Here is a 27,607-nt window from a genome sequence, read left to right on the forward strand (position 1 = left end):
GTGTGTGTGTGTGCGCGCGCGTTAATTTAAATACCTATATCTGAAATTCTTTCCTAATGGGCAATTAGAAGAAATCCAGCTCCTGTTAAAGGCTTGTGATCATACCTCAGACCAAATGTTTTCATAGTCAGCATGGCTAACAAAAAACTGACTAAAGACAAACATACTTTGCTTCTGAAAGGCGTGAACAGGACCACCGAGAACTAGAAGAGTCATTGTCAACTTCTTGTCACTGTCAGTGGGCTTTCTTACTTGTAAAAATCTCATCAATTAATGACATCTATTTATCTGCATGGAGTGCATCTATACACACCACTGGCACTCTGTGGGGCTTTAGCAGCGGTTTGCTCTACCCACACCCTTCTACCTTCTTTTATGTTTCTGCCCATCTTTGACACACCAAAAAGCCCTGTAGTTTCTGGGTCACTTCACTCTCATAATGAATTGCCCCCCAATCCATATCACTCTGCAATTAAAAAAAAACAAAAACCAATCACCTTTGTGGATATAATATAGACATACTCTTCCAATCTCTAACAGCCCACCTCAAAAACTTCAGATGGAGTAGTAAGAAGGACCCGAGAGTTCTACAGTTTTCACTTGAAATTAACGAAAAAAAAAAAAAATATATATATATATATACTGGCCTCCATAGCCTCTACCCCAGTCCAGTTTTAAAAACTGATGTAAGACACTGCTGGGTAATTTAGACAATATGATAAAGAAATATTATGTAGTCCTAGTGTCCCATAACTAATTTATACAGTCGATGAGAAAATAGGAAATTATTTTAAAAACTACCAAAAGCATCTAAAGGGTGATGTTGTTATTAACCTTGAACTCTATCTTAATAGAATGATATGAGGACAAATGAAACAAAATTTCCAATGTTGGGTCTACGTGAAATCAAAACAGTGTATCTTCAGAAATTAGATTTTACATACACTTCTTTAATGGTTGTCAAGGTTGGACAGATACTGCTAAGGACTTTAGGAGGGCAGAAACAGAAGTGCCGGGACCTTATATTTCTGTTACGGTGTATAAGCGTGTACTCACCCCTCCATCATTCAGAGCTCTCACCCTGAAGCGATACATGGTTCCGGGAAGTAGGTTGCCAACGGTGCACTCAAGCTCGGGCCCGTGGTACACCTCCGAAGCTACATCCTCAGGTTCCGTCATCTCCACGCTGTACTCTGAGACCTCACAGCCACTTTCAGAGGCAGGAACATCTGGGAAAGGAGAATGTTTTTCATATCAGAACACTTTTGTGTTTCCAGTTGACCCTATCACACCTCACTTTCCACAAGGTTTGCAAAATATTATGTAGGTGGCCTGTCCTCGATATTTACAAAAGAAACCCCACTCCAGAAAAAAAGATATACAGAAGAAAGTTAGTTCTTGAATGATGTTATCCATACTTTCCAAAGCAAGTACGTTTAATGATATTAACAAAATTCCAAAACTGTAGAACTTTTAGGCAATTCCTTTATATTCTAATGCCAGGTAAACGCAAGAAATAGAGGGGAGAAAATCTTCTCCTTAACTTGAAACCAAAGGACAGATTAAATCAAGTTAGAGGACCCAAAACTGGCACACTATCTTATTTTAGGCATAAGTGATGGGGAACAATAGTCTGACAGCGTTCTGCAGGTTTATATTTGCAGTTTTACATGCTTGTAAATTGTTGACCCGACAGGAGATGCTAATACAGTTTGAGTCGATACAGTAAAACACCAGGACTTACACTTAACAAGGCAGCAAAGATGACGAGGAATTAGATGTTACCTGATGAACTATTTCTTGGTTTAACCTCTAAATTGAGCACAACTTTTATTTTATGAATAAAGCTGAAAAATTCCTGAAAAGACTGGCTGCTCTGAAACATTTTCTATAAAAGTGCCCTCTGAGGGTAGAGGATGAACAGCACGTGTGGCACCAACAGGAATGTAGGAGGGTGAGTGACAGCGTGGGGAGAATACAAACCCAAGCCCATGTACACTGAACAGAACATGGGCATTTTCAATAGAAACAAATATGGTTTTCAGAAGGAAGACCTGGAACTTGATTACAAAGCATGAAGTCTTAAACGCAATCTCCACTTGTCCAAATTGGCAACGTGAAGATGTGTTCACTCACCCCACTCTAAGTGGACTTCTTTGTGCTTTGGTCTACCCAAAACCCTCGGTGGGCGACACTGACCCGGTGCAATGCTTAGTGTGCGGACAGGGAGGCTTTCAGAACACTGCAGGAGAAATACAGGAGAGAATCATCTCTTAGTTACTTTGAATTTATTAGAGCTCTATATACCAAGCAAATTCCACCCCATACCTGCAAATGCTTCCAAAGAGGGTTACACATTGAATGTTTACACTTTTTATGCAATAAGATCTTCGTCTGTGTGTGTGGTGTGTGTGTGTGTGTGTGTGTGTGTGTTTTAGGTATGGACATATACCGCATACAGCACTGGTAAAAAGAATTATTTCTGATGTCAGGTTTGTAGGCTGACTTTCTCAGTGTTGTGTATCCTAAGCACACGGTTATTTTCCTTTAGACAAAAATTAGAGACCCTTCATGAGGACAGAAGAGAGCACAAAACAACAGCTGGATGAAGTTTTCAAATGGTGCCATAAATGGCCAACCATCCACATACAGAGCAGAAGAGCAAATAAAGTCAGTATTAATCAACTGAGTCTGACATCAACCAGCAGGTTCTGTTAATACTAAAATCAGCAGGCCTTCTTTTTTGCAGGATCTGGCTGTGTAAGCCTGGTCGTATGGAAGCTGACCCCTTTTTGAGACAGGAGGAGCATGGTCGACCTATGCAGCTCAACCAAATTCAGCCTCCCTCCTGAGGAGACGAGGTGCAGAGGAGATGTACTTAAGCATTCAAGCCGCGCTGCCGCTTCTGTGTAGGCTTGTGCAGCACCTCGCGTGTTAAGAGGAACTCGCTGATCATCTGTAGCTTTGATGTGGACATCCCCACCCTGGGAGGCACTGCATAAACGTCGTCTAGGTGGACCTTTTTTTTTACCTCAGAATTCTGTCTATATGGACAGTCTAGACATCACAGTACCACTATCCTTGGGGGGAAAAGAAAATAAACATAAAACGACGTCAGAGGTGGGCTGAGTGGCAAAATTCGGCACCTAATGGCAGGTGTTCTTTTGAAAAGTCAACCCAGTACAGGGTAACAAGGTTATAAGCCACCACTGCGCGTGCACTCTCTCTGAATACTAATGGTTTCAAAACCACAATGTTAAATATCTCTACAATGAAAACATCTTTTACCATATTGCCTCTCACTCACTTTCTGAATGTTAACACCATTTAGATAATAACTACTGATATCTCATTTCTAGAGCACTTCATGTGTACATGTTATGTTGTTTTGAGCCTATGAGAACACTGTGAAGTTGAAACCAAGTTTCCTGACATGTTGAATGGTTGGTCTAAGGTCACATAAATTGTAGACAATGGTGGTGATCCTTTTGTGATGTATAAAAATATTGTCACTATGTTGTGGATCTGAAACTTACGTAATACTGTAAGTCAATTATACTTCAATTTAAAAAAAAGAAAGAGACAGCAAGAGAACTGCTGCTGCCTACAGATGTGTAGGTTGGGCACTGCGTAATCACAGGAGGTGCCTTTCAGCTCAGTCATCATAGATTTATGTGGCTTTTACAATAATTTTCCAGCAGATGGCAGCAAAGTACCTCAAGGAAGGTGTGTCTCTCATTTTCACAAAACGGCCAGATGTGGTACAAGAAAAGCTGTGCTGGAGGCCATATCTTTTTTTGCTCTAAATTCTACGCTTTTCTATCATTGCAATAACTGAGGTTCACCCCCTTATTTATTAGCTAATGCAAATTGCAGACCACCCTCAATTTTCAACTGTCAGGTGATCATGCCAAAGTCTTCTGAGAAATTAAGTGAGGGATGGACTTGGAAAGCAGCACAATTCAGTTGAGAATCATTTGGGTCTATCTTTTTATACCCACTGAAGCACAATTCGGAAAACTCTGAATTCATGACGTGATACCATGGCAGGCTGCATTACCAAGATATATTTTTAAACAGCAATTTATTCTGATGTTATAGATGGGTTGTCTGAGTTGGACCAAAGATGTTTACTTTTATACTGAAACAAAACCAACCTGACTGTGTCCACCAGTACTTATGCAGCATGCTCGGAGTTTGTACAAAGTGCCTGGTTTCAAGTGGGTGAAAGTGTACTCTGTAGCCGACCCGCTGTAGGCCACTTCCCACTGACTCGCTGCAAAACAAGACCCGTGTATGAGATTATGCCTTTTGTAAAAACGTAACAGTACCAACCATTCCTGATAAGAAAAAGCTCTAAGTGGTTTCCATGAAAACCAGCATCTCCTATTCTTTCTTTTTTCCTAAACAGCCGCAGTGCCCTCTTTCCATCTCCTTTACAAAGTTAAATACTAAAATAACATGGAGTCATTTTTAATACTTAGTACTGCTGGCTAGACTACTTAATATCACCATGATTACGTTTGCTGACTGTGAGGTTGGGATGCTGGAAAGCACACGAAATCTGTAGTTTGCCCCGCAGCAGGAGACAGCGGATGGTGTTGAGCAAGCTAGGAAGTGGTAATGGTGTGGGAAGCCCCTGAGGCCAGCTGGGCAGGGGGAAGGCTGCTCGGCCACAAGGTTCCTGGTCAGACCAGGGCACCACTGAAGAGTTTCTCCTGGCTCTTATCTGCCTGGAGGTCACAGTGAGTGAAACCTCCCCCTCCCCATACAGACCAAGTCCTTTGGGTAAAAGGCCTGCTGTCTCCATGGAGCCCCACTTAAAAGACAAAAACACCTGAGGGAGTGACATTAAAAATGAAACATTCAGTGTGACCCAGGTTATCTGACCACTTCTCTGGAATAAAGCAAGCAAGCAGAGCCAATGGAGGAGCCTGGGTGAAGCTGATGCCGCCAGGTGAAGAGCACTGGGGATGCTTCGACTGACGGCCTGCCTGCCCCACAAATCTGGAATGTTTATCCTCCTCTGTCTTGCTCCCACTAACACAATGTTTCCAGCAGACTATTTTAAAGGAGGCCTTTACTCCATGCAGTTGTTTTAGGGAAAATACTTTTACCCTGTTCCACGATAGTTACTAACTTCCACAAATGCCCTCAGCTGCTTATTAGGTCAGATTTACAATGAAGCCACATGCACTAGGGCCATATGACAAGGGGGAATATTAGAGACAGTCATCCTGACATTACCGATCAAACAACCTGCACTGAAAAGGCAACTGGGAACAAGGACTACCGAGGAGATTCAATTAATCATTGATGTCACGCACTGGCAAAGTTGTTAACTTTTAGGTACAGATGGCATCTACTTTTGATCTGTCACCAGTGGTCAAGAGAGCCACAAAAATTCAAAATATATTTAAGTTTTCACGATAAGCCACCGCACATCCGTGACTTCTCTCCTAGGTCAGATTTTTAGCATAGAATGTGATTTTATGTTAAGAACAGCTGTGCCCATCTCAAAGCATTTTCATGTTTTTCAGCTTAAAATAGGGCCCAACTGACATGAAAAACAAAACACTCCAGGTGGCTATCGTGGCACAGAATAAAAAGCAAGCCACACACCTGCAGTGCTTGTTTGTAAAAGCTGCTGTTAACTCTTTCCTTTTTTCCCATATGCATCACTTTTTAAAAAAAAATTTAAGTTACAGGGATTATTAGAGTGGTGAGATGGGTGTAATTTTTAAAGTTCGGATGACTATACTTTTTTCTATTAAAGCCTAATACATTTTATCAGAAAGAAGATCTAAGAATTTTTTAAAAGACACTATAAAGAGAATCTGATATGTAACACTGTCCCACTTTAATTCACCTCGTCTGACTAGTAATGAAGAAATAATATGACTCAGAAATCACAACAAAAATGAAGACATTTTCTGAACTTGTTACAAAGTGTGACACTTGTCAGTAGCCCACAGCAATACTATATTTTGTCATCCTTTGTGCACCAAACTCATTTGCTGTCTCCAATTTATCCTTCCTGCTGATTGCTTCTGACACTTTCTCTGCTTATAAGAATTTCTAGAGAAAGCGTGCCAAGAGAGATAAAAAACATATTTATTCTATTAATTGGGACCTCTGGTTTAAAGAAATGACAGAAAATTTTAAAAACGACAAAAACGTACATTTCAAGCAGACTCTGATCCCCGATGCTGTGTTTGAAAGAAAAAACTGTCAATGTGTGATTAAGGCTTGTTTATTGTAGTACCTCTATCAATAGAATTAATGATTGCCCGCTATTATTATACAAATGTTTATCTTATTAGAAAACAGGACTTGAACAAAACAATTTCTACAAACTTCACCTTCAGAATTTCCATCAGTAATCTCTAGCAAGTACTTGAGTATTTCTGAACCACCGTTGTCCTTTGGAGGATCTGGAAAGTAAGCAAATGCCTTATTAGTTATAAAAGTGTATTGATTTTTGTTAGTAAATATTATTAGAACACATAGAATCATATAATATACTGTCTAAATTCTGGATTCAACCAAAAGGCACAATGATTAATATATTATTTCACCCAACTCCTTTCTCGAAAAACAAAAGAAACAAAAACACCACAAAACCTTCTGATTATCAAAGCGTAGAGCTAGAAATGTCAAAAATGTTAGCACTTATTTAGTGAAACATGAACAAAACTCAAAATATGGAGTTATTTTTCTAAGAGTTATGTTCATTTATTTATTTTGAGATTCTGAAGCCTGCTCTTCAATATTTGATGGTTTTTATATAAGACAAAATATACATATATTTCTTTTTAAAAATTACTTTATCCTTTTTTTATTTCACTTACATCATCAGTTAGAGACGGAGAGGGAAGAAAAGGGAGGTGCAAAACTTATTGACAAAATAAATAAAAGATCAGAATACAACAAATCTGTTCCATCACAGTTTGCTACTAAGCAAACTTTGTATCCCACGTGAACCTAATATAAAACCAGAGCTGTGGATCAATAAGAACCTGTAGCAAAGAGCCGGTTTGAGGAGGAGGTTCCGGCTTGTTACTAGAGCCCTGTGCGCCTTAGGTATCATATCTGTCTACTGCTAACTCGGTGCCTGCAAGAGTTTTCTTTTCTGAGCAGGAAAATACCTTTTTGCAAGACTACACAGAACTTGCTTCTACTATCAGTTGGCCACCTCTGTATTTTAGATATACCCTCAGGTTACTCATATAGACTTAGAAACTTTAATTCCCGTCTCCTTTCACCTGTTATTCCCATTAATGTATGCAAACTTCGGTAATAAATATTTACAGCAATAATTAAAATATAGCATATGGCTAATGAAAGTAAATACTCAGTGTTGACGGAACTTTCTAGGATATTCTGAGAATAAAAGCTTTAGATCTGGCAAAAAGCACACCTAGATTTTTTGTTTCTCTTAATCGTATCCATCTTCTAGGGAATAATTCTGCCTCAAAATTACCACAGAACTTGAAGCAGTTATATGTCTCAGTGGTTGGTCTCCAATAACAATTTAATAATGTTTTAAATTCCCTTTACATTACTTGACTGCCAGGTAAAATCTTATTTTAGATTTCTTTTTTTTTTTTTTTTTTTTTGCCTGTTTGGTAGTTACTATTATTGTATGACATTAGTGATAATCATACATATTATGTTTCACATACAGCTGCAAATGTTTATCAACATTCTAATGGCATTCGTTTCGCTGAAATAATCCATGCAGCAGGTGAGCCACAAAATCCTCTACCAGATCCCCACAAATACCATGATGAACTTCAATATGAAAACCTCCTGAATTCCAAGACTTCCAAAGATATACAAACAACAACTAGTCTTCCTAATTCACTGTAACTTAAACTTCTGTAAAATTTAATATGACTTACCTAAATTTTGAAATTATTTTTAATACTAAGTTTATAAATCAATTTTTATATTAAATATTGCTACATTTTTAAGGGCAAGCTATTGAAGAATGAAATATGTTCAGAGATTACCACATTCAAATCAATAATACATTAAAACTATAGGAGAAAAAAATGTGTCTTACAGGAAAGTCATAAAGTAAATGAAATGCTCTTACAATTGTCAATTTTACGAGTTTGTAGAATTCTCAGGATGTTTCTCATACATATATTTCAAACGTGTAAAACTCCCTCAAATAATATGATTTGTTTGTTTATTGGTTTGTCACTACTGAAATTAATCAAGTTTTTAAAAACCTGTCAAAAAAGCAGCAGCAGCAACAGCAACAAAACATACCCCATTTAACACTAAAACCATGAGATGTAACTGGTCCTTTAATGAGGGGTCTTGTAGGAGGTCCAGGCCTGTCAGGACTCGTCGTACAAACCAAAACTTCACTTGGGCAGCTTTTCCCTTCCATATTAGAAGCAGTCAGCTATAACACAACCAAAAAAACATTAATGTGCTTTAGATATCAGGTCTTGAACCAGTAGTGACTTTCAATATGGCAAGATGAAGGTATCCATAAACTCACACAGACAGACACACTCACATATTCTCTTTCTCTCTCTCTCTCTCTCTCTCTCTCTCTCACAGTCTCAAACTACTAATTTATAAGTGTTTCTTTAATGGAGTACTTATTTTCTATACAGTTTAGCTATTAACAATTAAAAATAAAATAACAAGGTAGGTTTTAGCCAAAGATATTTTTACCCTTTCAAGAAGACAAAACAAAACTAGTATGTCACCACCCAGTTCACAGTGTTTTGTGGAAGGAAAACATGGAGGAAAAGCAGATAAAAATAACCTTGCTTATTTAGGAGTAGGGCAATGCCACCTTGTGGAGAAATGCTAGCAGTATACCTATGATCTCATAGCCAGCATCGAGTAACAAGGATTTTTAAAAATATCAAAAACTATCATTTTCCTTCAACAGTTACACATGCCACTGGATAATCCAACAACTATTTACTGAGTGACTACTACGTGTTAAATAACATGGTTTGGCTCACAAATTCAGAGAAGGAAAGGGGGAATCAGAAGACAACCACATCTCTCCAGAAGGCACACTGTCACACTAGAAAACACCGCGCTGTGCTAGAATCAACAAACAGCGGGCAGCACACAAGGCAGCCTGCTGTTCCCTTCTCTCCTAATGAGGTCGCAAAGAGTTGATTCAACGCAGTGTCGCCCAACGCGGAGCCCAAGTGGGGAGGGGGTGGGTAACAGAAGAGCAAAAGGAAAACGGCTGAGAAAAAGAAAATGGGCAAAAGAGCAAAGGGCGACGGAGAAAAGGGAAATCTGATTAAAAGAAGAAACTGTGAATAGAAAGGTGTGACGTGCAGGTGAGAGACAGGTGCGCTGGGCACCTGGTTTGGGTCTTCCCAGGCAAGGGCATCTGGCCACGCTGTGATGCAATTTATTACAGCACATTACGGCAACAGGTTTCTTTCTCAAAAGTGGGTTTTAAAATTAAAGTTGGGTGTGTATTTTACAGATGTTACCTTAAAAGTGTAAAGTGCAGCGAACTTAAAAATCTTTTAACCTGTACAGGAGATTTAAAATGGTCAAGGGATGAAACATAAAACAGCTTCATTTTTAAGCAGTTCAGGTACCAAAATGACTGACTTACCCTGAACTTATACTGTGTGCTTCTTTTGAGATTTTTCACAGTACAGGTTAAATCCTCTCCAGTGTATTTTGGGTGGAAAAGGTTATCCTGAAAAGGCAAAGCCAGAAAGAAACATCAGTATCATAAAATCTGGGCATTAAATACCTTGTCTGTAGGATTTTTATATTGCCTCCTTCCAGCATCACCAGCGGGCCAGAAGTGTGGCAGCTACACCAGAAAGAGGGCCAGAATCCCACGGTGCTTTAGGAAAAATTTAACTCTATCACATCATAATTTGTCCTGGATCTGGGTACTTTTATTGGGAGACTAACACTAATTTGAATGAGAACAATGTTCTCTCTTTGAGAGAGTGTACATTTGCTTTGGAATAGATGTCACCATATACTTTTCTCACGGAGCAAATTTTTCTGGTTACTCAATAAGCATTTTAAACAATGAATTTAACCACCAAATTAACGAAGCTTATGTAGTTAAAAAAATTATCTAACAATGTTGTCATGAAAAAAGGCTCTTGTACAGAGATCCTCACTGTCAAGCTGCAACGTGCTATGCAATCCACTGGCTGGGGTTTCTAACACAGTGTCCTCTTCTGGACAAGGGGGAAAGCAGAGCTTGGATGGGGAAGACATAACCCTTCAACGGGATAAATATCCTACTGAAAGCTGACTGTACAGAATTCATTCAATAATATTCTCAGTCATGCACACATCCATCCATCCACCCACGCATTCATCTCGGAGCACCTTCTATGCATCAGGCTCTCTTCCACGCTCTAGGGGTTTAGCACTGCCCAAGAACAGAGTAAGTCTTGCCCATCAGAAACTGACATAATAGCCAGAGAAAGCAATTAACAAAAAAACCTACAGACAAACATGAAGCATGCTGTGCGGTGTTAAGTGCTATGAGACGAAAGTAAAGCTGGGTAAGAGGACGGAGTGGTGGAGCTAGGAAGCACTGCTTCCAAATGAAAGCATGGGGATGCCATCTACTTGGATGGGGAAGGCTGTGGGAAGGCCAGCTCTGCAGGCTCCTTAAGGCAGCCACATATGGCTCCTCCAATTTAAATGAAATACAATTAAAAATTCAGTTCCTTGGGCTTACAGCCACATTTCAAGGGCTCAGCAGCCACGTGTGGCTAGGCACTATCTTATTGGACAGCACACGATACAGAACATTTCCATCATCACAGAAACTTCTCCCGGACAGTGCTGTTTTACAGGGTGGTCTGGTCAGGAAAGGGTCATCCAAAGAAGTGATATGTGAGAAGAGACCTGAAGGAAATGAGGGAAGTAACTCAAAGATATCGGAAGGGGCCTGAGAGCCAGAGGGCACCAGAACTGCAAAGGTGGGGCGGGACGGCACAGCTGGTACGCTCAGTGAGACTACAGTGGCAGGAACAAGGGCAGGAACGAAGACCCTGAATGTGGAGGACCTGGAAAGCACTGTGAGAGCACTGGCTTTTCCTCTGGAAGAGAAGGGAAGGCACTGAGATGGGAGGGCTTCTGAGCAGAGCACTGACATGACCGTATTTGTATTTAACAGGATCACTCTGGCTTCGTGTGGAGAACAGGCTGTAGTGTAGTGAGGATGAAAGTAGGGGCGAGAAGATGGTGGTTCAAAGAGTGCAGTAGCTGTGCAGATGCTGAGAAACGGTCAGATTTCTGGGTAACTTTTGAAGGGAGCTTTGAAAGGATTTGCTGACTGACTATATATGAAGTCAAGGAAGAGCCCACGGGTTGCTGGCTGCCCCAGATGAAAGCACGGGGATGCCATCTACTTGGATGGGGAAGGCTGTGGGAAGGCCAGGTTTCTGCTAGTGGTTACAGTGGTAGAAATTAAGAGCTTGGTTTCAAATTTAGGCAGCGAATCTAATTTCACCAGTGCATCCTGTAGTTATGATAAAACTGACTTTACCGAACACACACAAGGGTATAAAACGTGCCAGACTTACATTTTCGTCCTCCTGGATTTCCAAGGTGTAGGTGACTACTTCCTCAGGTGAACAGCCTTCTGGTTTATTCCACTGCAATGTGACCCATGTGACCCCAGCTCGAACAAGCCTTGGTGCAGAGGGCATCTGAGGAATGTTTCCTAACGTGTAGCACACCACCTCTTGGCTATACCCACTGGAGAGAAACAGACCCGGTGAGACACGTTTAGGAGCACGGGAGGGGTCTCGGCATTTCAAAAGAGCAGGGATTAAGCCTACCTGCTGCGCAGCTTGCTTGGGTGGGGAAGTCTGGGGCCTGACAGGTTCATTGAGCAAAGGAAGGCAAGGATCCTTTATGTGATATTCCCTACCACAACTTCAGTTTGCCCCAATCCACCCCACCGCCCCCTGCACTGCTCTGCTTAGGTCTGCTACTAGAAAAGCATGCCATGTTACAGGACAATAGATTTAAAAATTTACTTCCCCCCGAAAGCACCCAGGAGAAAGCACAGCGCAGTGGTGACGGTGACAAGCTATGAGCCACAGCTACCAAGGAGCCTTCAAATCCACGTGAGAGCAGGTAACTGTCTACTGATAAAATAAATGTTTTACAAGTATATATGGTGCTATTTTCCAAATGTTTGTAGATGCCTCTAGTTCATTTACAAATTCTTGAACTGTAGAAGGCTTTATCATTATGACCGTTCAACCAGTGCACTCTAAAAATACAATGGCTATCATGGGTAGGGAAGGAGGGCTGTAAATCTTGTGGTCTGAAGAAGTTCTTTAGGCTGGAAAAACGGCTGGGACCAATGGTGTGCTGAACCTTTAAGAAGATTTTCAACAATCAGTGATAAAGAAAAAGATTTTTCCCTTAATCAACAGTTACCCAAGAAGTACAACTGAAATACGGTCTTTTCAGAGCACCTTTAATCCATTGGTGCTTCACCATAAACCTGTTCTTGCCTTTCTCTAGCAGCTTGGAGGCAAGCCGTGTGTCCTACCCAGTCCAGATTTTCTCCACTCCTGTGAGTATCTGCCCGGGCCTGACAACAATGGACGGCCCAGCAACTCTTTCTTTGTATCAGCAAACACTCAGACATAGTTGAAAAAAGGCAACTGAATGAGTAGCTTGCTAAAGTGATGAAAGGAAAAGGCACACAATCTGAAAAAAATAAAGCCCCCAGAGGATTCCTTTCAAAATCTGTAGTTACCTTCCTCCTGATTCTCAGAGACCCCTAGTGGGCCTTTGCATTACAGCCTGCAAGGCTGCAAAGAGGCCACACAGTGGCACTTATCACCTCAGAAGGGGCTTTCTAGCCTCTGATTAGGATTCCCTTTCAGAAAATCTCTAACTGGTTCGGTGTGGAGGCAGCAGGCGACCTTGCGCCTTTTGGCAACGTGACAGAAGACTCAGAAACACCACACAGACGCTTAAAGGCATGAGGACCAGGAAACGCCATACCTGGTGCCAATGTCATTCCGAGCAGCCAGCCTGAATGTGTACCCCATTGCCGGACACAGCTTTGTCAATTTGCAGTGTTTTTGGCTCCCAAAGAAGCACTGTCTGAAACCACTGTTTCTTTTTCCCTGAAACAGCGAAACAATGCAAAGAAGTTTAAAAAAACATAATAAGAGAATGAAGGAGTATTTTGAACAACTGTTTAATTTCCTAGTTTGGATGGACAAAACCAAGAGAAGGAAAGTGCTCTACAGTGAAATGCCATCCCTAACACAAAGGCACTACAGAAAGTTGTGTTACTGAGAGGGATAATGCACGGTCCTTGTGGTATTTCGTCAACAAAATAAAAAAGGCCCTTTCAGGCACAAGGCAGTGCTCAAGTTAAGGATCACAATTTCTCAGATCTTCTTCCTTACTTGGTCAAACTGCCTGATCTGACTCATAGGATTGCTAACTCTGGAGCTGCACAGCCACCCCCAGATGGCCCAGCACCTGAGGACCAGGCTACGCAGCTCTGCAAGCCACAGAAAGTCCTCCCTGGTCTTCTCTCTCCTCTCCCGCCTTGTGGCAGCCCCCAAGCCCACACGTGTACATTCTGGCTAGTGGGCTGTTTGTCTACTCATCCCTAAATACTGGGCGCATGCCTTTGACTCATCTTGTCCACATCTGGTCTCCTCAAGGCAGTGCTCTGGACAATCTGGGAGTTCTATCAAGGCTTGCAGAGTTGAACTGAATGTCTGACAAGCACTTCATCTATACATATTACAGCCGTTCTTAAGTTTCTTATGAGGCTGGAAACATATTTTAATGCATTCCTAGCCTTACATGATGCTTCAAACTCCTCGAAGGAAAAAGAAAACTCTCCAGTGGGTTCTCTTAATAGAAGTAAGAAAACAAAAACAAAAACATAACTATGCTGTACCATGGAATACTCACATCGGCAGTTTTCTAGAATATTTCATACCCATATCCACAGTATTTTATCTATGTTTATGCAAAAGAAAACCACATGCTAACACTGGATGAATTAGCATTTTAATCAGACAGAGGGCCCAGGACTTCCAGGAATGTTTGAAATTCTCAATTTATTACATAAAAAAACAAAGAAAGCACATTTTTCTCCTAAGCAAATTTAAGCATTTCCTTCCTTAAAGCAGGCCTCCAAATGCTTACTACTGAAAGAAACATTCCAGGTGAAGTCTAGTTAAAAATAAATATACAACTAGCTTGAAGTATCACTAGGTTGAACAGATTAAAAACCACCGTGCCACATTCATCCTCAAACTCTTCCCAACTCTCCCCTCACAAGCAAGGTGGTACCCTTTTTCCAAGGAAGGGAGTAGAAGCCCCAACAGTCCTTAAGATCCAAAGTTCATTTTATCAAGGGTTCAAAGTACATTCAGGTGCAACTATGGAAAATGGGGAGTGGGGTGGGCAGGCAGTCAAACATAATGTCTTTCAGAGGCTACTTTAGCAAAGTCACCCTGTGACTTGCCAATCACGCCCTGAGGCTTACTTTAACCTTGAGTGTTAAGGCTGCTGCAGACAATTTATTCACAGAAAGCCCGTTTACGCACACATTTGCATACTTACATCCAGTGTCTGATTACAGTCTATGCGCTGCACGCCCTGGTACGTTCTGTATCCATTTCAGGCAGTAGCGTGATCTACCTTCTTTCCTCCACTATTTCTGAGCTCAGAGTAAACAGTGCAAGAAAGGCACATCCTGCTGCCACGGAAGCCTCATCCCTTCCAAACCCAATGTTGGCTCCCCTTCAGTACCTCATTTTTCCTATTTCTTTGTTTGGTCTCCTTTGCCCATTTCTCGTGCTTAGAACTACAGCCAGTAAATAAAAGCAGCCTGTTCCTTACTAGGTTGATTTGCTTTACTTTGGTGAAAACCGGGCTGTGGTTTAAATGAGAAAAAAAGAGTGGGGAGGCATCAATGATGGAAACTAGACTTTTATTTTAAAGGGCCAGAGCACTGGGGCTCACTAAAGAATGGGGACAGAGGCATTCTGTGACCTTCAAGATGTTTTCCTATACTGCTAACATTAAAAAAAATTTTTTTCTACTTCAGTATCAAGAACAATTACTAAATGAACTCCAACTTGCTTAGATAAATCATGCCAAATTTTCCATCTTAATACCTTCCAAGATATACAACTATGTGCATGGACCTCAGGAACACAGAGAATGACCCAGAGTTGTTGGAACTTCAGAATCAAGTTTTAGGAACAGTATTTGTAGAAGCTGAAAGGGGTAAGAGTACAACTATGTCACAGAGTTAAAAAAGTAAAGCTTATTGGTGAATTTTTAGAAGTCACTGAGTATAAAACAAAAAAAGGGAGGTGGGAGTACGTTAACAAAGTATTTCGGACATGAGAAGCTTGAAAATACTCGTGGATGACATGGAGTTTAATATAAAAGGGATATCTGAGAAGAAAGAAATTAATATTCAGAAGAGTCGCTGCAGTGCAGAGGTAATCTACGGCTGAGAGGTTAGCAGGTGAAGATGGAGAACGCCAGTGTGGGATGGCTCCCGCGTCCCCCTGCTCATCCGTGAAAGCCCAGGCCAGGCTCTCACATGGCTTTAGTCTTGGGCATTAGAGTAAGTACGCGTTCAAAGGTACAGGCGATGTGAAGAATCTGTTTGTAAACCAAGTGTGATCTCAGGTTGCAGATAGCATTTATAAATAAAATATTATGCAGCTCTTCTTGTTGACAGAAATGGATAGGGTTTAAAAAAAAAAGACAGTGCTTTAGAAGGCTAAAAGATTGATAGAAACGACAGGAGTGATAATGTGAATATTTATCGTTATTTATCAGAAATTAAATATGTCCAAGCCACTACTGTCTGAAGTTTTACAAATGGTAAATCACAACTTCCATGTTTGATAGGTAGCGTGGCTCCAAATGATTCTGAGATATTATAATTTATGGCATGTTCCCTCTTTTAATAAAATCTAATTTAAAGTACACAGGATTACTGAGACATAACCGCTTTACTTGGAAAGACAACTTACTTTTTAATAATTTAAAGTTAGCTTCATGCAAAATCTCCTACTAAAACATGGTCCTAATGGAAATGCATAATCTCTCTCGACACTTTGTAGGGCCATGGCCATCAATAATCTGGTCAAACACAGGCAGCAGGGACACCTGTGGCCAAGGCCTTGTCCTGGTCAGCTACTGCTGCTAGGCTACTTGTGGGGTGTTACATAGAGGGGGGTTCCAAAGGTCTAGGAGTTGGCTGGTCTCCAAGATCTGAGGTATGGATGCCCAGTGGCACCCTGATGATGGACGTGCAGCATGGGAGCAGTCAGGATCAGAGCCTCCCAAAGATGAGCACTTGAGTTCCTGTTCTCCTGGGGAAGCAACAAAAACTTCACCCCAACTAGAGAAAGCAACAAAAACTTCACCCCAACTAGAGAAAGAGGTGAGAGGAGGCTGGAAGCCCACACCCTTGATCATCCTGGAGCAGACCTAGCCACTGGACTACTGACCTCATTGGACATGAAGCCCCAGCGTGTTCTGGACTAACTTGCTACTGCCAGTGTCCACAAGCCCAAAAGGGCAGATTTCCAGGGTTCCCCGACTTGTTTCCATTTCACAATCTTGGGCATGCCCAAATAATTTTTTCTACTGCACACACTGGGTTCATTCAAGGACAAGGTTAATCTTTACTAGAATGTGAAGAAATCTTGGAATACAAACCAACTGTGTGTTAACAGAGCTCAAGGTGCTCACTTTGGCAGGGAGTGAGGCATTACAAACCCAGCTGCTTCCTTTTTCAGCTGTGCTCCTCTTCTCGCTCAAATGAATTCACAGTTCTCGCTAATCTGCCATCATCCTGCACCTAGACCTAGCCTGAGAGCACACATTCGCCAGCCTGGGCATTGAGACAAATGGAACTGTTTTCTGCCCAGGGTCCAGGGTGCTTGTCCTCCGATTCTGGTTAAAACTGCTTGAAAAGTGCTCGATTTGCCAGCAGCTGAATCATGAACACAGCGTATATCAGATTAGTCCTGCCCCAGTCCTGAGGTCCCCTGCTTTGCCTCTATCACCTCTCTTACCATTGAACAAAAATACACTGCGTATTATCTACATCCTAGACCCCACTGGGTCAGCTTAATCTCCATGCCACCAGGCAGCCCACTCCCTGATGCCACTGCAACTCTATTTACCACAGAGTTCACTGGGCCTAGTCTGGATGCCTCATTTATCTGGTCCTTGGTGAACAAATGCTTCTTTTCAGTCCTAGATTCACACAGTGAAGCAGGGGCACCACCTTCGGGGGCGAGTCGCAGCTTTACCACAGTCAGAAAGCTACATACTCCACCCACATGTGTCCCTGCTCCATCCTCACCCTCACTCCCTTTGCAGAAGGGTCATACATATGGTTACCACTCCTAATAATAATCAGAGTCCGGATGTTCTTTTAGGTCCTACGAAGTTCCTGCTTTACTCTGAAGAATGTCAACTTTTCGCCAGACTGTGAAAGGACCCAACCTTAGAAAGGCAGGGGTGAGAGAAGAAAGCATGGGGGAGTGTGTAAAATGTAACCCATGTGGCTACACAGCAGACAGTGACTCACCCTTGGAAACATTTTTCAAGATGAGTTAATATAAACTTCAGGGACAAACATATTCTCAAACATTATTTCACTCTTTAAAATGAAATCTGGGGATAAATGATAAATAAAAGGTTTAAAATACTTTAAGGAATATATTCTCTATTTCCTCATTTTATCTTCTGCCCTTTTACTACCTACTTGAGTATTTTTCTTTCTAATCTAGTTTAAAATTTTAAATTAGCTCTTAAATAAGATTATAAATATATTATCCCCTCAAAAAAGGGGGGAGGGAGCACTTTGCTGACCTCCTGTGAGTCGCCCAAAGGAAGAGGACACATGTAGTACAACAATGAGGCAGAGACATTAATTGGCAGGAAAGCAGTTTTTCTCACGGGTTCCCTTTCCTTATCACTGAGGGAACAGCAGTAATCTCTCCCATCTGTTTAGTGAGAAGGGCCGGGTTTGTGCACCGCTGAGTCACACCCCGTCGGCTAGCGAGCGGCGCTGGCCACAGGGTCTGAGTCCCATCCTACCACTGCATCTCTGGGGCACGTCTGTCTTCCTTCTCCTCTTCCCAGAACACTCAGAGGAGAGCAGGGGTAGGAAAAGAGTTATGCTGTACTTTCAAAGTCCATGCCCTTGCATATAAGTCTTAGGGCATAGCACCTAAAACACTGTATGTGCTACACAAAGATAAAGGGAAAAAGATGAATGGACTACGAGAGTCAAGAGAACCTTTTATGTCACACGGTGACGATTTTAAACATGTCCAAACGTTCTTTGATTCTCCATCCAGTGAGGAGCAAAGCCTATCACCCTTTCCCTTGAATGTGCGTGGGCTCGTGACTGTAACTGACAGATGGAGTGGAAATGAAGTTGTGTGACTACCAAAGTGAGGTCTGAAAAGATGATGAAGCTTCTGTCTTTTCCCCGGAATGCTCACTTCCGCAATTCTGACTCCCCTGAGGCTGCCGTGCTCTGAGGGAGCCTGAGACGAGGTCCCACTGCAGCCAGCAGTGACCACTAGATTTGTTGAGTGAGGACCCCACCAGAAGGTTCCAGCTCCCAGCCAATGAGCCCTCCCAGCTGAACCGCCAGAAATTGTGGAACACAGGCTAGCTACTCCTCCAGTGCCCTGTCCAAATTCCCAACCCAGAATCCATAAGAAAGCGACTGTTTTAAGGCATTAAGTTTTGAGGTAATTTGTTATGCAATATTACAGTCATTTATTTTGATGTCCACAGATGTCTATAATATGAAGTTTTTCAGCAAACCTTTATAAATTCCTCCTGTACTATAAATAGCCAGGAGGTAAGGGAGCAGAAGTGTGCATGCTCGTACTCAAAACCAATGTTTAAAGTATGCCTGGATAAAGGCTTCTATTTTCTACATGCACTTAACACATGCTTTTTCCCTCAAAGCGTCCAACAAAGTAAGGCCTCTCTGAATAGATCTTAAAAATTATTTGTGTAGAAGCTAAAAATGTAACAAGATTCCTATAAGATAAAGATCAACCAAAATTGTTAATCAATGGCAATGCAGTTACTTCATTTTACAGAGTGACATTTTAGAGAATTAAAATTTTTCATAATGCTATCCCCAAAGTTGTAGAGAACCCTGGGAATATTTTTAAATACAGACATGCAAAGGTCTTTGGGCAGTTTAGGTATTGCATAGCCTAAAGCCTCAGGAGTGAGCAAATTAAATAACCTTTCAAAGGACCTTCGCATATAATCGTGTTTCTACCTCTGTTTGGTATCTGTTTATGACACATAATGGAATAAAGTTCCAGTGGATAAATCAATTTACAGATAGGTCTGCCTATTTGAAAAATGGAATCTAAGTATATAAAAAGTATTTATTTCATAACATGCCAACTAATTTTTAAAGTTAAAATGTTTAAAAGTAGTTGTTAACTTGTAAAACTATGTAACTGAAAACAAACAAAAATATTTTTTTCAAATCTGTTTTCCTTCTTTATAAACTTAGTATCTTCATAACGTTGTCCTCACCACTTGGGAAGATGAATCCTTAAAATGGGTTTGTTTCCTGCTAAGGAACTTAACACATCTATGGCCAATTCTATACATACAACTCACGCATACTCCAACTAATTCAGGCCACAGTATTTTCTTGCCAGGAGTAATTCTGTGGACTGAGGTTGCTGTGGTTTCTCTGGCTGACATTTCCAATTCCCCTGGACTGCACTAACAATCCTGGAAGCTGGTCTTTCCAACACTGGTACTACGAGATGGAGTTGGCTGATATTTTCAATTGCCTTCAGATTAACAGATTGGAAGTGATCCTTCCTGCTCCCTGGCACAAGAAAATGAGAATGGCCAACACCAGGGTGCCCTGTGGTCATGTGGCTTGTACTCTTCCTGATGTTTTCTTGATTTATTGACCTCCTTCTCTTACAGGTTCTTTCACAGCCATGCCTGTTGCCTTCCCAAGCTGCTCTTACCATGTTTGATAACTGCCTGCTAAATAAGTAACATGCATTTGGTTGTCAGGTGTCATGTGCTCGTGGCCCATGGCTGCTGGATCCAGACATGGGCTGAGTGATTCTGGGCTGGGCACTCTCTGTAACAGCATAGCTCAACCTGTCAGAAACATCAACGATAAATCAAATAAAAAAATAAGGCTGCACTGGCCAACTGAACTACTACCAGGCTCGAAGATTTAGTCTGCTAGTACATCTATATTTAGAAGTTGTACCAGCGTTGGCCGACCCTAGGCAACATCAAATATAAATGTTGGCTTGAGATATAAAAGCATGTATGGGTTCAGCATAGCCATATATAAGAAGGGGTTCGTAACAGAGAGGTGGGGACACTCCACATCTGGGTGGATTTCAAAGTTCTTTGCACCAAACCTCACTCTCCCTTCAGTGATGCCTCTTTCATTTAACTGACCACTCTGGCACAGAGGAATTTTCAAAGGTAAGAAAAGGGGGTAGCGTAGTTTGTGGCTGCATGTCACTAAATAAATGCTGCATGCATTTTATCCCCTGGCACACTAGTTTTTTATATTAGTGGGAGAGGCTTGGCTATCTGAAATAGCCAAGGATCTTCCTCTGGTTTAAAACAAACAAACATAATGTTCTTATATGTCTCTCCAAATACGGAGGTTCACCTGATGTCGAGTGCTCTGATAGGATCAATGTGTTGAGACTATCCCAGTGAAGGGAAGGGGGTGATTTTAGAGCAGGCTGCCTATACAAGGGATGAACCAAGGGACGGATGGGCTCAGTTCACCCACCTAGCCAAGGCCCAAGGCGGCCATCCTCTAGCTGGCAACCAACAAGCAGGACAAATGAGTTGATAAATTAGGCGCCAAGGACCAAGATGCGCATATGTAACATAGCCTCAGCTGGAAGCTCCCCACAAAGTCTGCTGCCCTAACACATAATAACCCCCTCCTGTACACATGACAAACGATAAAAAGCACGGAGAATCTGCTTCCGGTGTGCAGATGTCTGGGGTCCCTAAAAGAGAGGGCTCCTTTTAACTCAGCTCTGTCTTTGATACCTATGGACTTCTCTGAGTTATTAAATCCTTCCTTGCCTAGTTTCCTTCCATAGGGGCTGTAGTGGAGGAAGCTGTTCCCTGGGACCTCAGAAACCACCCTTTGACATGGAGGTGGTAAAGATCTGTGATGTGGCAAAACACTGTCATTCTGCCAGGTCACTGATTTGGCCCTTACGTAAAATATGGTTTTTGATGGACAAATGACAAACGAACCTGGGACCCCACTCTCCAATCTCCAAGAGGGCACTCCCCGAGAATGGGCAAAGAGCTCGTGCGCCTGGGCAAGTGGCACCTTCCCCTGACTTTCAGCCAGGCATCGGCGATGGGCTGGGGAGTAGGCACTGCTCCACTGAACACCAGGCTATGCAGCCTCGGGCAGCAGGGCTCCTCGGAGACAGCGTCAGCTGCACTCTTGGCGAGGCTCTCCTCGTCCGCTCTGTGCGGCCCGTAAGTCACTCTGCTTGCCAATGCTACAGTTCTCCCAAGAAGGGCTGTCTAACCAGAAGAGCCACATGCAAATTCACTCGTGCCAAGAAGCCTTTTGAAAGATTATCAGCATAACTAACGCCTAAGTTAAACAGGAATCTGATTAATAAAGCAGGAACCAAGCACCTCCTACTGGGCCAGCTCTTTCTCTATATGAGCTAGGTTGGCTGCTCCGGAACTAGATGCCCACAAAGCGGCAGTCTGGGGCCTGCCGCCTACTCTAGGTTTCTACAGTGGAGCTGCTGAGCCTGGGCCAGGCTGCCTAATGGTTCCCCATGGGCTTCTGGGCTCTACCTGGTGCCGGCCTTTTCTGTTCGAGTTCAAAGTATACTCCCCTTGACTTCTGCAGTATTTATGTCATTCGCGGTCTGCTGTGCTCTACAGTTGCGTTCACTCATGTCACCAGGAAAGCCAAATGTGACATTCCTTTTTGGGCTAGCTGAGTCACATGTGATGGAGAGTCTCGGGAACTCCACTAGTCACATTCCCACAAAGCTATTTTTCTGGTTCTTTTGTATATTCCCAACATGTCATGTCTGGAAGCAAAGCTAATGGCAAATTAGCATCTATATAGAGCGCTAACAACCATCTTTATTTAGTTCAAACCAGAGCTATTAACCTCAGGGCTCCTGCATAAGTTCCTGACAGAAAAATGTCATATTCCTTTCATACACTCCTTCTGTAATTGTTGACTTTTCCTATCCCAGATCTTAACATCAATGTGCTTAGGTGGTCTGAAATACTCATTACACAGAATCTGTCACTGTCCAAGTTATCTCATTCGATTTTAACCTACCTGTGAGATAACAGACACTATTTTTCAAGTGGAGAAGCTGAGACTTGGAGGTTAAATTATTTGTTTGACTAGTTAGAGACAAAGCAGAAACAATCCAGTTCTCTTTGGGTGAACACCATGTCGCTGAACACATAAGCATGAACCCACGCCACGTGTTCACAGTGAGATCTTAGGAGACCTGCGTTTGTGCTGAGAGCTAGCTGCTAATAGCACCAGTTAGCATTTCTGTAGAGCACACGTTAAAACAATATCTAAGAGTAGAACTCACACTACCACTTATCTGAGTCACCCCAACAAAGGGATGTGGCCAGGAAAGGCCACACCTTTCCAAGTTATGAAAACTGATCTGTTTCAGGAGAAAACTGAAACTGATGGCTATAGCTGAAAAGCCAGTGACACCTGTGTGTTCCATTTTTAGTTGCTCATTACCATCTCATAGTCACAGTTACTTCCTGCAGTGATGGAAAAATTATGGGAGTGGCTAGGCACAATTACTCACGGAGAAAAGTAGGCATCCAGCCCTCTTGCAGAACTATTAGTGAGTAATTCCCAAGTGAAGTCTGTGAACAGTGATCTGACATTATTGACAATGAATTTAGGAGTCAGGGTGTATTAGCTTCCCGCCCTGTGCTTCACGGTTCTGTTTTCTGTTCCCCATTAGGGCCACACCTGCCTTTAGAGACCAGCAGGCGGTTAGCTCTTGATTTTAAGGTGGCTTTTCCCAAGGTCAACTCAGCACAGCATCCCCAGTCGTAGGAGAAATAAAGGCCAGGTACTCACCGGCCTCTCTGCTTCTGCTCTTTCATTCATGAAGTTCTTTTTCTAGAAACTTGACAGTAGAGGACTTGAGGCCCTGTGCTCTTAGTTTACTAACACCTTCAGAATTTTACACTAATTATTTTATTGGAATGGTGATTAAAAATTTGAGCAAAAGAGGGACTGTCCTGGTGGTCCAGTGACAAAGAATCCGCCTTCCAATGCAGGGGACACAGGTTCGATCCCTGGTCGGGGAACTAAGATCCCGCATGCCACAGGGTGACTAAGACCGCGCGCCACAACTACTGAGCCCGCGCCTCAACTACAGAAAGCAAACCTGCACGCTACAACTAGAGAGAAGCCTGTATGCCACAACGAAGAGCCCGCGTGACCAATGAAGATCCCGTGTACCGCAACTAAGACCTGACGCAGCCAAAAAAAATAAAAAATAAATGAAATAAATGTTTAAAACAAAATTGAGCAAAAGAATAAATTCTGGGAACTCTAGCCAGGGCTGATATAATAAAAATATGGGATGAGACATTCGTGGTGGCATGTATGTAGATGGGGTCACCTCACCCCAAGCTGTGATTCTCAGACCAGGTGCCACAGCAGGAATGGGGCGGGGTGAGACTCCTGAACAAAAGCTTCTTCGAGACTGAACAATACCTGCTTCCCTCTCAGGCGGGGACCTGCTCCTTTGTGCACCCACCCACCTTTCTGCCCTTTAAGCTTGTTTCTACAGCCCCCTGGGTGCCATAGAGGCCATGAGGGCATGGCTGGGAGAGGCGAGCTCTGGCTGTGGAGAGGGTTGGGCGTGGGGGGAGGAACTTCAGCTGAACACCCCTCCTGTTCTCCTGCCCCACCATACTCCACCAGGTCACGGTCTGGAAAGAGACTTGTACCAGGTGCACCTGGCTCAGACACCACCAGCAGAAGGTTTTGGAGGGAGAGCCAGCGCCTCACGTGCTCTCACTTTCTGCAGGTCAGATGTTGTTTCTCTGTTTGTACATTTGATTTTCTTCCTTGAAGAATATTAAGCCACAGGACATAAAAGGATTCCTGTGTTGGCAAAAGGCCTATAGTCAATTAGCCTGGAATTTCCAGGAAAGCTCCCCAGAACCGACACCAACAGGCATTCAAAGGTGGGAGGGAATATAAAGAGGAAAGGGGAAGACAGAAGAATTAGGATGGAAGTGAGGGCAAGATGGAAGGAGAGCAAGGACGGGAAAGGCAGGAGAAGGCCCAAAATAAACAACTTCACATTCTGTGGTCACTCGTCCATAGTGGGTCCTACTGGGTACAAATGATCATCAGACAGAGCTTCTCCATTTCATGGGAGGCTGTAGCATGTTTCCTCCCAGCATCATGCCAGGACACTTTAAGTCAAATTCAAAGGTAAGGTGGCCAACAACTGAGTCACCATTACTATTTCCTGCAGCACCTGGGTTTTTCTTGAGGTTTCCCACTGACCTTACTTAACTTATGAAGCCATGGTCCCAGACAGAGAAGCAGCCAAAAACACAGGAGAAACACACACACACACACACTCACCAGTGCTCTGAGAAGATATGGAGAGGAAAAAAGCTCCTCTTTACTGGGTAAACTCTATCTTGATATAAAACCTCAACCACAAGGGCCATAGGGGGTGGTTTCACTTTCCAATCAAGCCGCCTTAAAATGAAATCCACCTAATCTGTAAAATATACTGGTTAAGTCTGAGATTTCACCAATCTGTACATAGGAACTACTCACAAGGATCCTAAGAACAATAGATCATTGTCTTTGGTAACTTGGAACTCTAGCTGTTCAGATGCAACCCAGATGGGAAAATATGCTTCTGCAAAAAGTGACAAAGAGCCCCCTTCCCACATCAAAATTTCGTCACGAGAATTTCATCCGTTTTCATTTTACATTTGGTTAAAATATTTTTCCCATACTCGACAAGTGGCTTTTTGCCTAAGCCTGTGTTCTGAGTCTTTCAGGGCCCCTAAATTTAAGTCACAAAGACTAGCTAACTTGCATTACTCTCCAAAGTCAACATTTCCTATTCTTAAAATCCTTAGTCTGTTTGCTTGATCACAGGAAGAGAATAAAACACAGGTCAATGAATGAACGGAATTAAGATATACAAGAATAGTATCATTGGTTTTTAGAAACAGAAGATTTCTGCATCCCGTGTTCCTGCCTGAGATTCTGTGCAGTGTGAGTGAGGCCAGGAAAGCACGGGGTCACCATTCAGCAGAGAGTGGCCTAGAGTGTAAGAAGACTTCACCACGGATACCATCCAAGGCCTCTGGTGACAGAAACAGCAAAGGGGGCACCCCCCTTCTAGGATGGTCTAGCCAGTAGGGTGCTCGCAGGTGGGTGAGACCTCCAGGTGCTGTCGTCTCCCCTGCCCTGCTCCCACATAGAAACAAACTAGGCTTCCCAGGCTGCAGTGTGGTTTACCTTATGGAAACCATCTATGCAGGCTGGCCCTGGGCACTCAAGATAACAAATAAGTCAATTCTTGGTCAGACACTAGGGTCTCCAAAATAGATAAGATCCTGTCTTTTCTTTCAGTAGCATGTCTTGCAAATTAGTCACGTAAATATATTTTAATGCACAATTCACTACACTTCAGTCCATCTTCATTTTCCACAGTCAATAACTATTGGTTTACATTTTTCTCTACTTACATTATTTTTTCCATGTGTTTAGCATATCTTCAAAAAAGAATAAAATGGCATTTGTTCAGCAATTTCATTTTTAAAAGGTGTTTTAGATGGATGAACATAAAAATATGATTACCTCATCCCATTCTAAAAGGTAGTTGGTGATTTTTGAACCGTTGTCAATTGGTGCCTAAAAAAATAAATAAATAAAATGAGATTAGAGAAAGTTGTTCACAGTTAAAAGTTATGAGCTCTCCACTTGGTTCAAATACAATGTCCATGCTAGTACTGTACTCTCCCTGCAGGGGGATAACCCTGGATACCTCCTGTATTTGCTTCTTCAAACATTATCACAAAACCAATTTTAATACAAGTCAACTAGTAGAGAGCGCCCCACTATTAATAAATTGTACCCCACAAACAGCCAAGCCCACCTTCCCCACCACCTCTACCTTTACACTCACATGGTGCCTTACTTCCTCCTCCGGGGATAAAACTTTTAAGAGGCATGTTAAATTCAAGGGTGGAGGAGAAAAAAGACAGGGGAGAAACAGAGGCACTGTTTGGGGTCTGATAAGATAAAGCTGACCCACCCTAGGTTCAAGAGTCTAAAGTCCATATTTTTGTAACTTCCCCCATACAGTTTTTGTTGTTTTAAGAGTTTAAGATTAGAAAGCCTTCTGTGGCATTAAGGTTGCCCTTTTTTTAAAAAATGAGAAAAACCAGGATCTCCTGGATAGATTACCAGGGGCAATTAGCCCTTAGCATATTAGCAAAAAGAAGTTTCATCATTTGCTTTCCTCCTAAAAGCATGCTGAGATCTGCTTTACTGAGAAAGCAGGCTTTGGACAATGGGAAGAGGAGTAAAGAACTCTGGAGAAAAGAGTGCTTTGTAGGGTCAGAGCTGCCAGAAGGGGGTGCTACTGTGGAGTCACTCACAGCTCTAAGGTAGTAAGATGATGTCTCCCAAGCACAAACGCACCTGGGCCTGGCTCTTCCCAGGAAAAGAGCCAGGGCCCCGTAGAATGTGGTGACCTGACCCCAGCAAAGGCAGCCAGGTCACCAGAGCTACACTGAAGCCCCTCTCGGCTGTCTGTCACAAGTGGTCTGATGTAAGTTGCTTAATAACAATGCTTAGTTTCTTATTCCAAGAATGGATGGGTGTGATAAGGAATTGGGAGAATATACGTAAATCACTTACTAAACTGCCCCGGTGTTACAGGAAGCCGTCAGTAAACAGTAGCTGTTGCAATATTATTGTTAATAATAAATGTATTAACATCGAGGGCTCAGTAAATATTAGTTAATTAATAAAGAAACTCTTCACCCTGGGCTTTCCTTCCTTCCTCCTTCTTTCTTCTGAGTCATATAATCTTAGAGTTCCAAGCCCCAATTACACGTGAGTGATGTATGTTCTACTAAACTGTAATTTCAGGCTTTTGTGGGCTCGATTTGGGAGAAAGGATAGGGTTACATTTAAAGTTCTAAATAACGGACAAAATCAAGGTTTTAGCTGAGAACCCATTTCTAAGGTAAGAACTACATTTATGATGCTCATATATTCCTTTCTGATGTCCTGCCCCACCACCGAGTCCCTGATTCCTTGAGGGTGGGGACACAGCCCTGGGTGTTTGTGTTGCCCTATCTCCTGGCGCTAACTGGATGACATTAGAGGGCCCTGAGCTCTCTCAGTGTCTTGGTGGCTTCAAGGACAGGGGGGCAGCCAGAGCATGGTCGCCCTGTCCTTGTACCCCTAACTGGAGCACCGTTATTGGAAAATCTGTTCTAAGAACATGAA

At 42.4% G+C, this 27,607-nt stretch overlaps 1 protein-coding gene across 5 annotated transcripts in view; it reads right to left on the bottom strand.

Moving 5' to 3' along the window:
- FNDC3B (fibronectin type III domain containing 3B) overlaps nt 1-27,607 on the bottom strand; it is a 357,581-nt gene that overhangs the window by 54,227 nt on the left and 275,747 nt on the right. For all 5 annotated transcript variants that reach the window (XM_029213894.1, XM_029213895.1, XM_029213896.1 and 2 more), the window contains 9 exons: nt 25,946-25,999; nt 13,012-13,136; nt 11,568-11,742; nt 9,617-9,703; nt 8,281-8,419; nt 6,363-6,434; nt 4,158-4,276; nt 2,137-2,242; nt 1,057-1,229 (listed from right to left, as the gene is read on the bottom strand). In XM_029213894.1, coding sequence (XP_029069727.1) covers nt 1,057-1,229; nt 2,137-2,242; nt 4,158-4,276; nt 6,363-6,434; nt 8,281-8,419; nt 9,617-9,703; nt 11,568-11,742; nt 13,012-13,136; nt 25,946-25,999 — 1,050 coding nt within the window. The remainder of the gene's footprint in view (nt 1-1,056; nt 1,230-2,136; nt 2,243-4,157; nt 4,277-6,362; nt 6,435-8,280; nt 8,420-9,616; nt 9,704-11,567; nt 11,743-13,011; nt 13,137-25,945; nt 26,000-27,607) is intronic.

This window comes from Monodon monoceros, unplaced genomic scaffold (genome assembly GCF_005190385.1).
Source record: "Monodon monoceros isolate NGI ecotype Baffin Bay Population unplaced genomic scaffold, NGI_Narwhal_1 Super_Scaffold_11, whole genome shotgun sequence".
In the NCBI taxonomy this organism is placed as follows: domain Eukaryota; kingdom Metazoa; phylum Chordata; class Mammalia; order Artiodactyla; family Monodontidae; genus Monodon; species Monodon monoceros.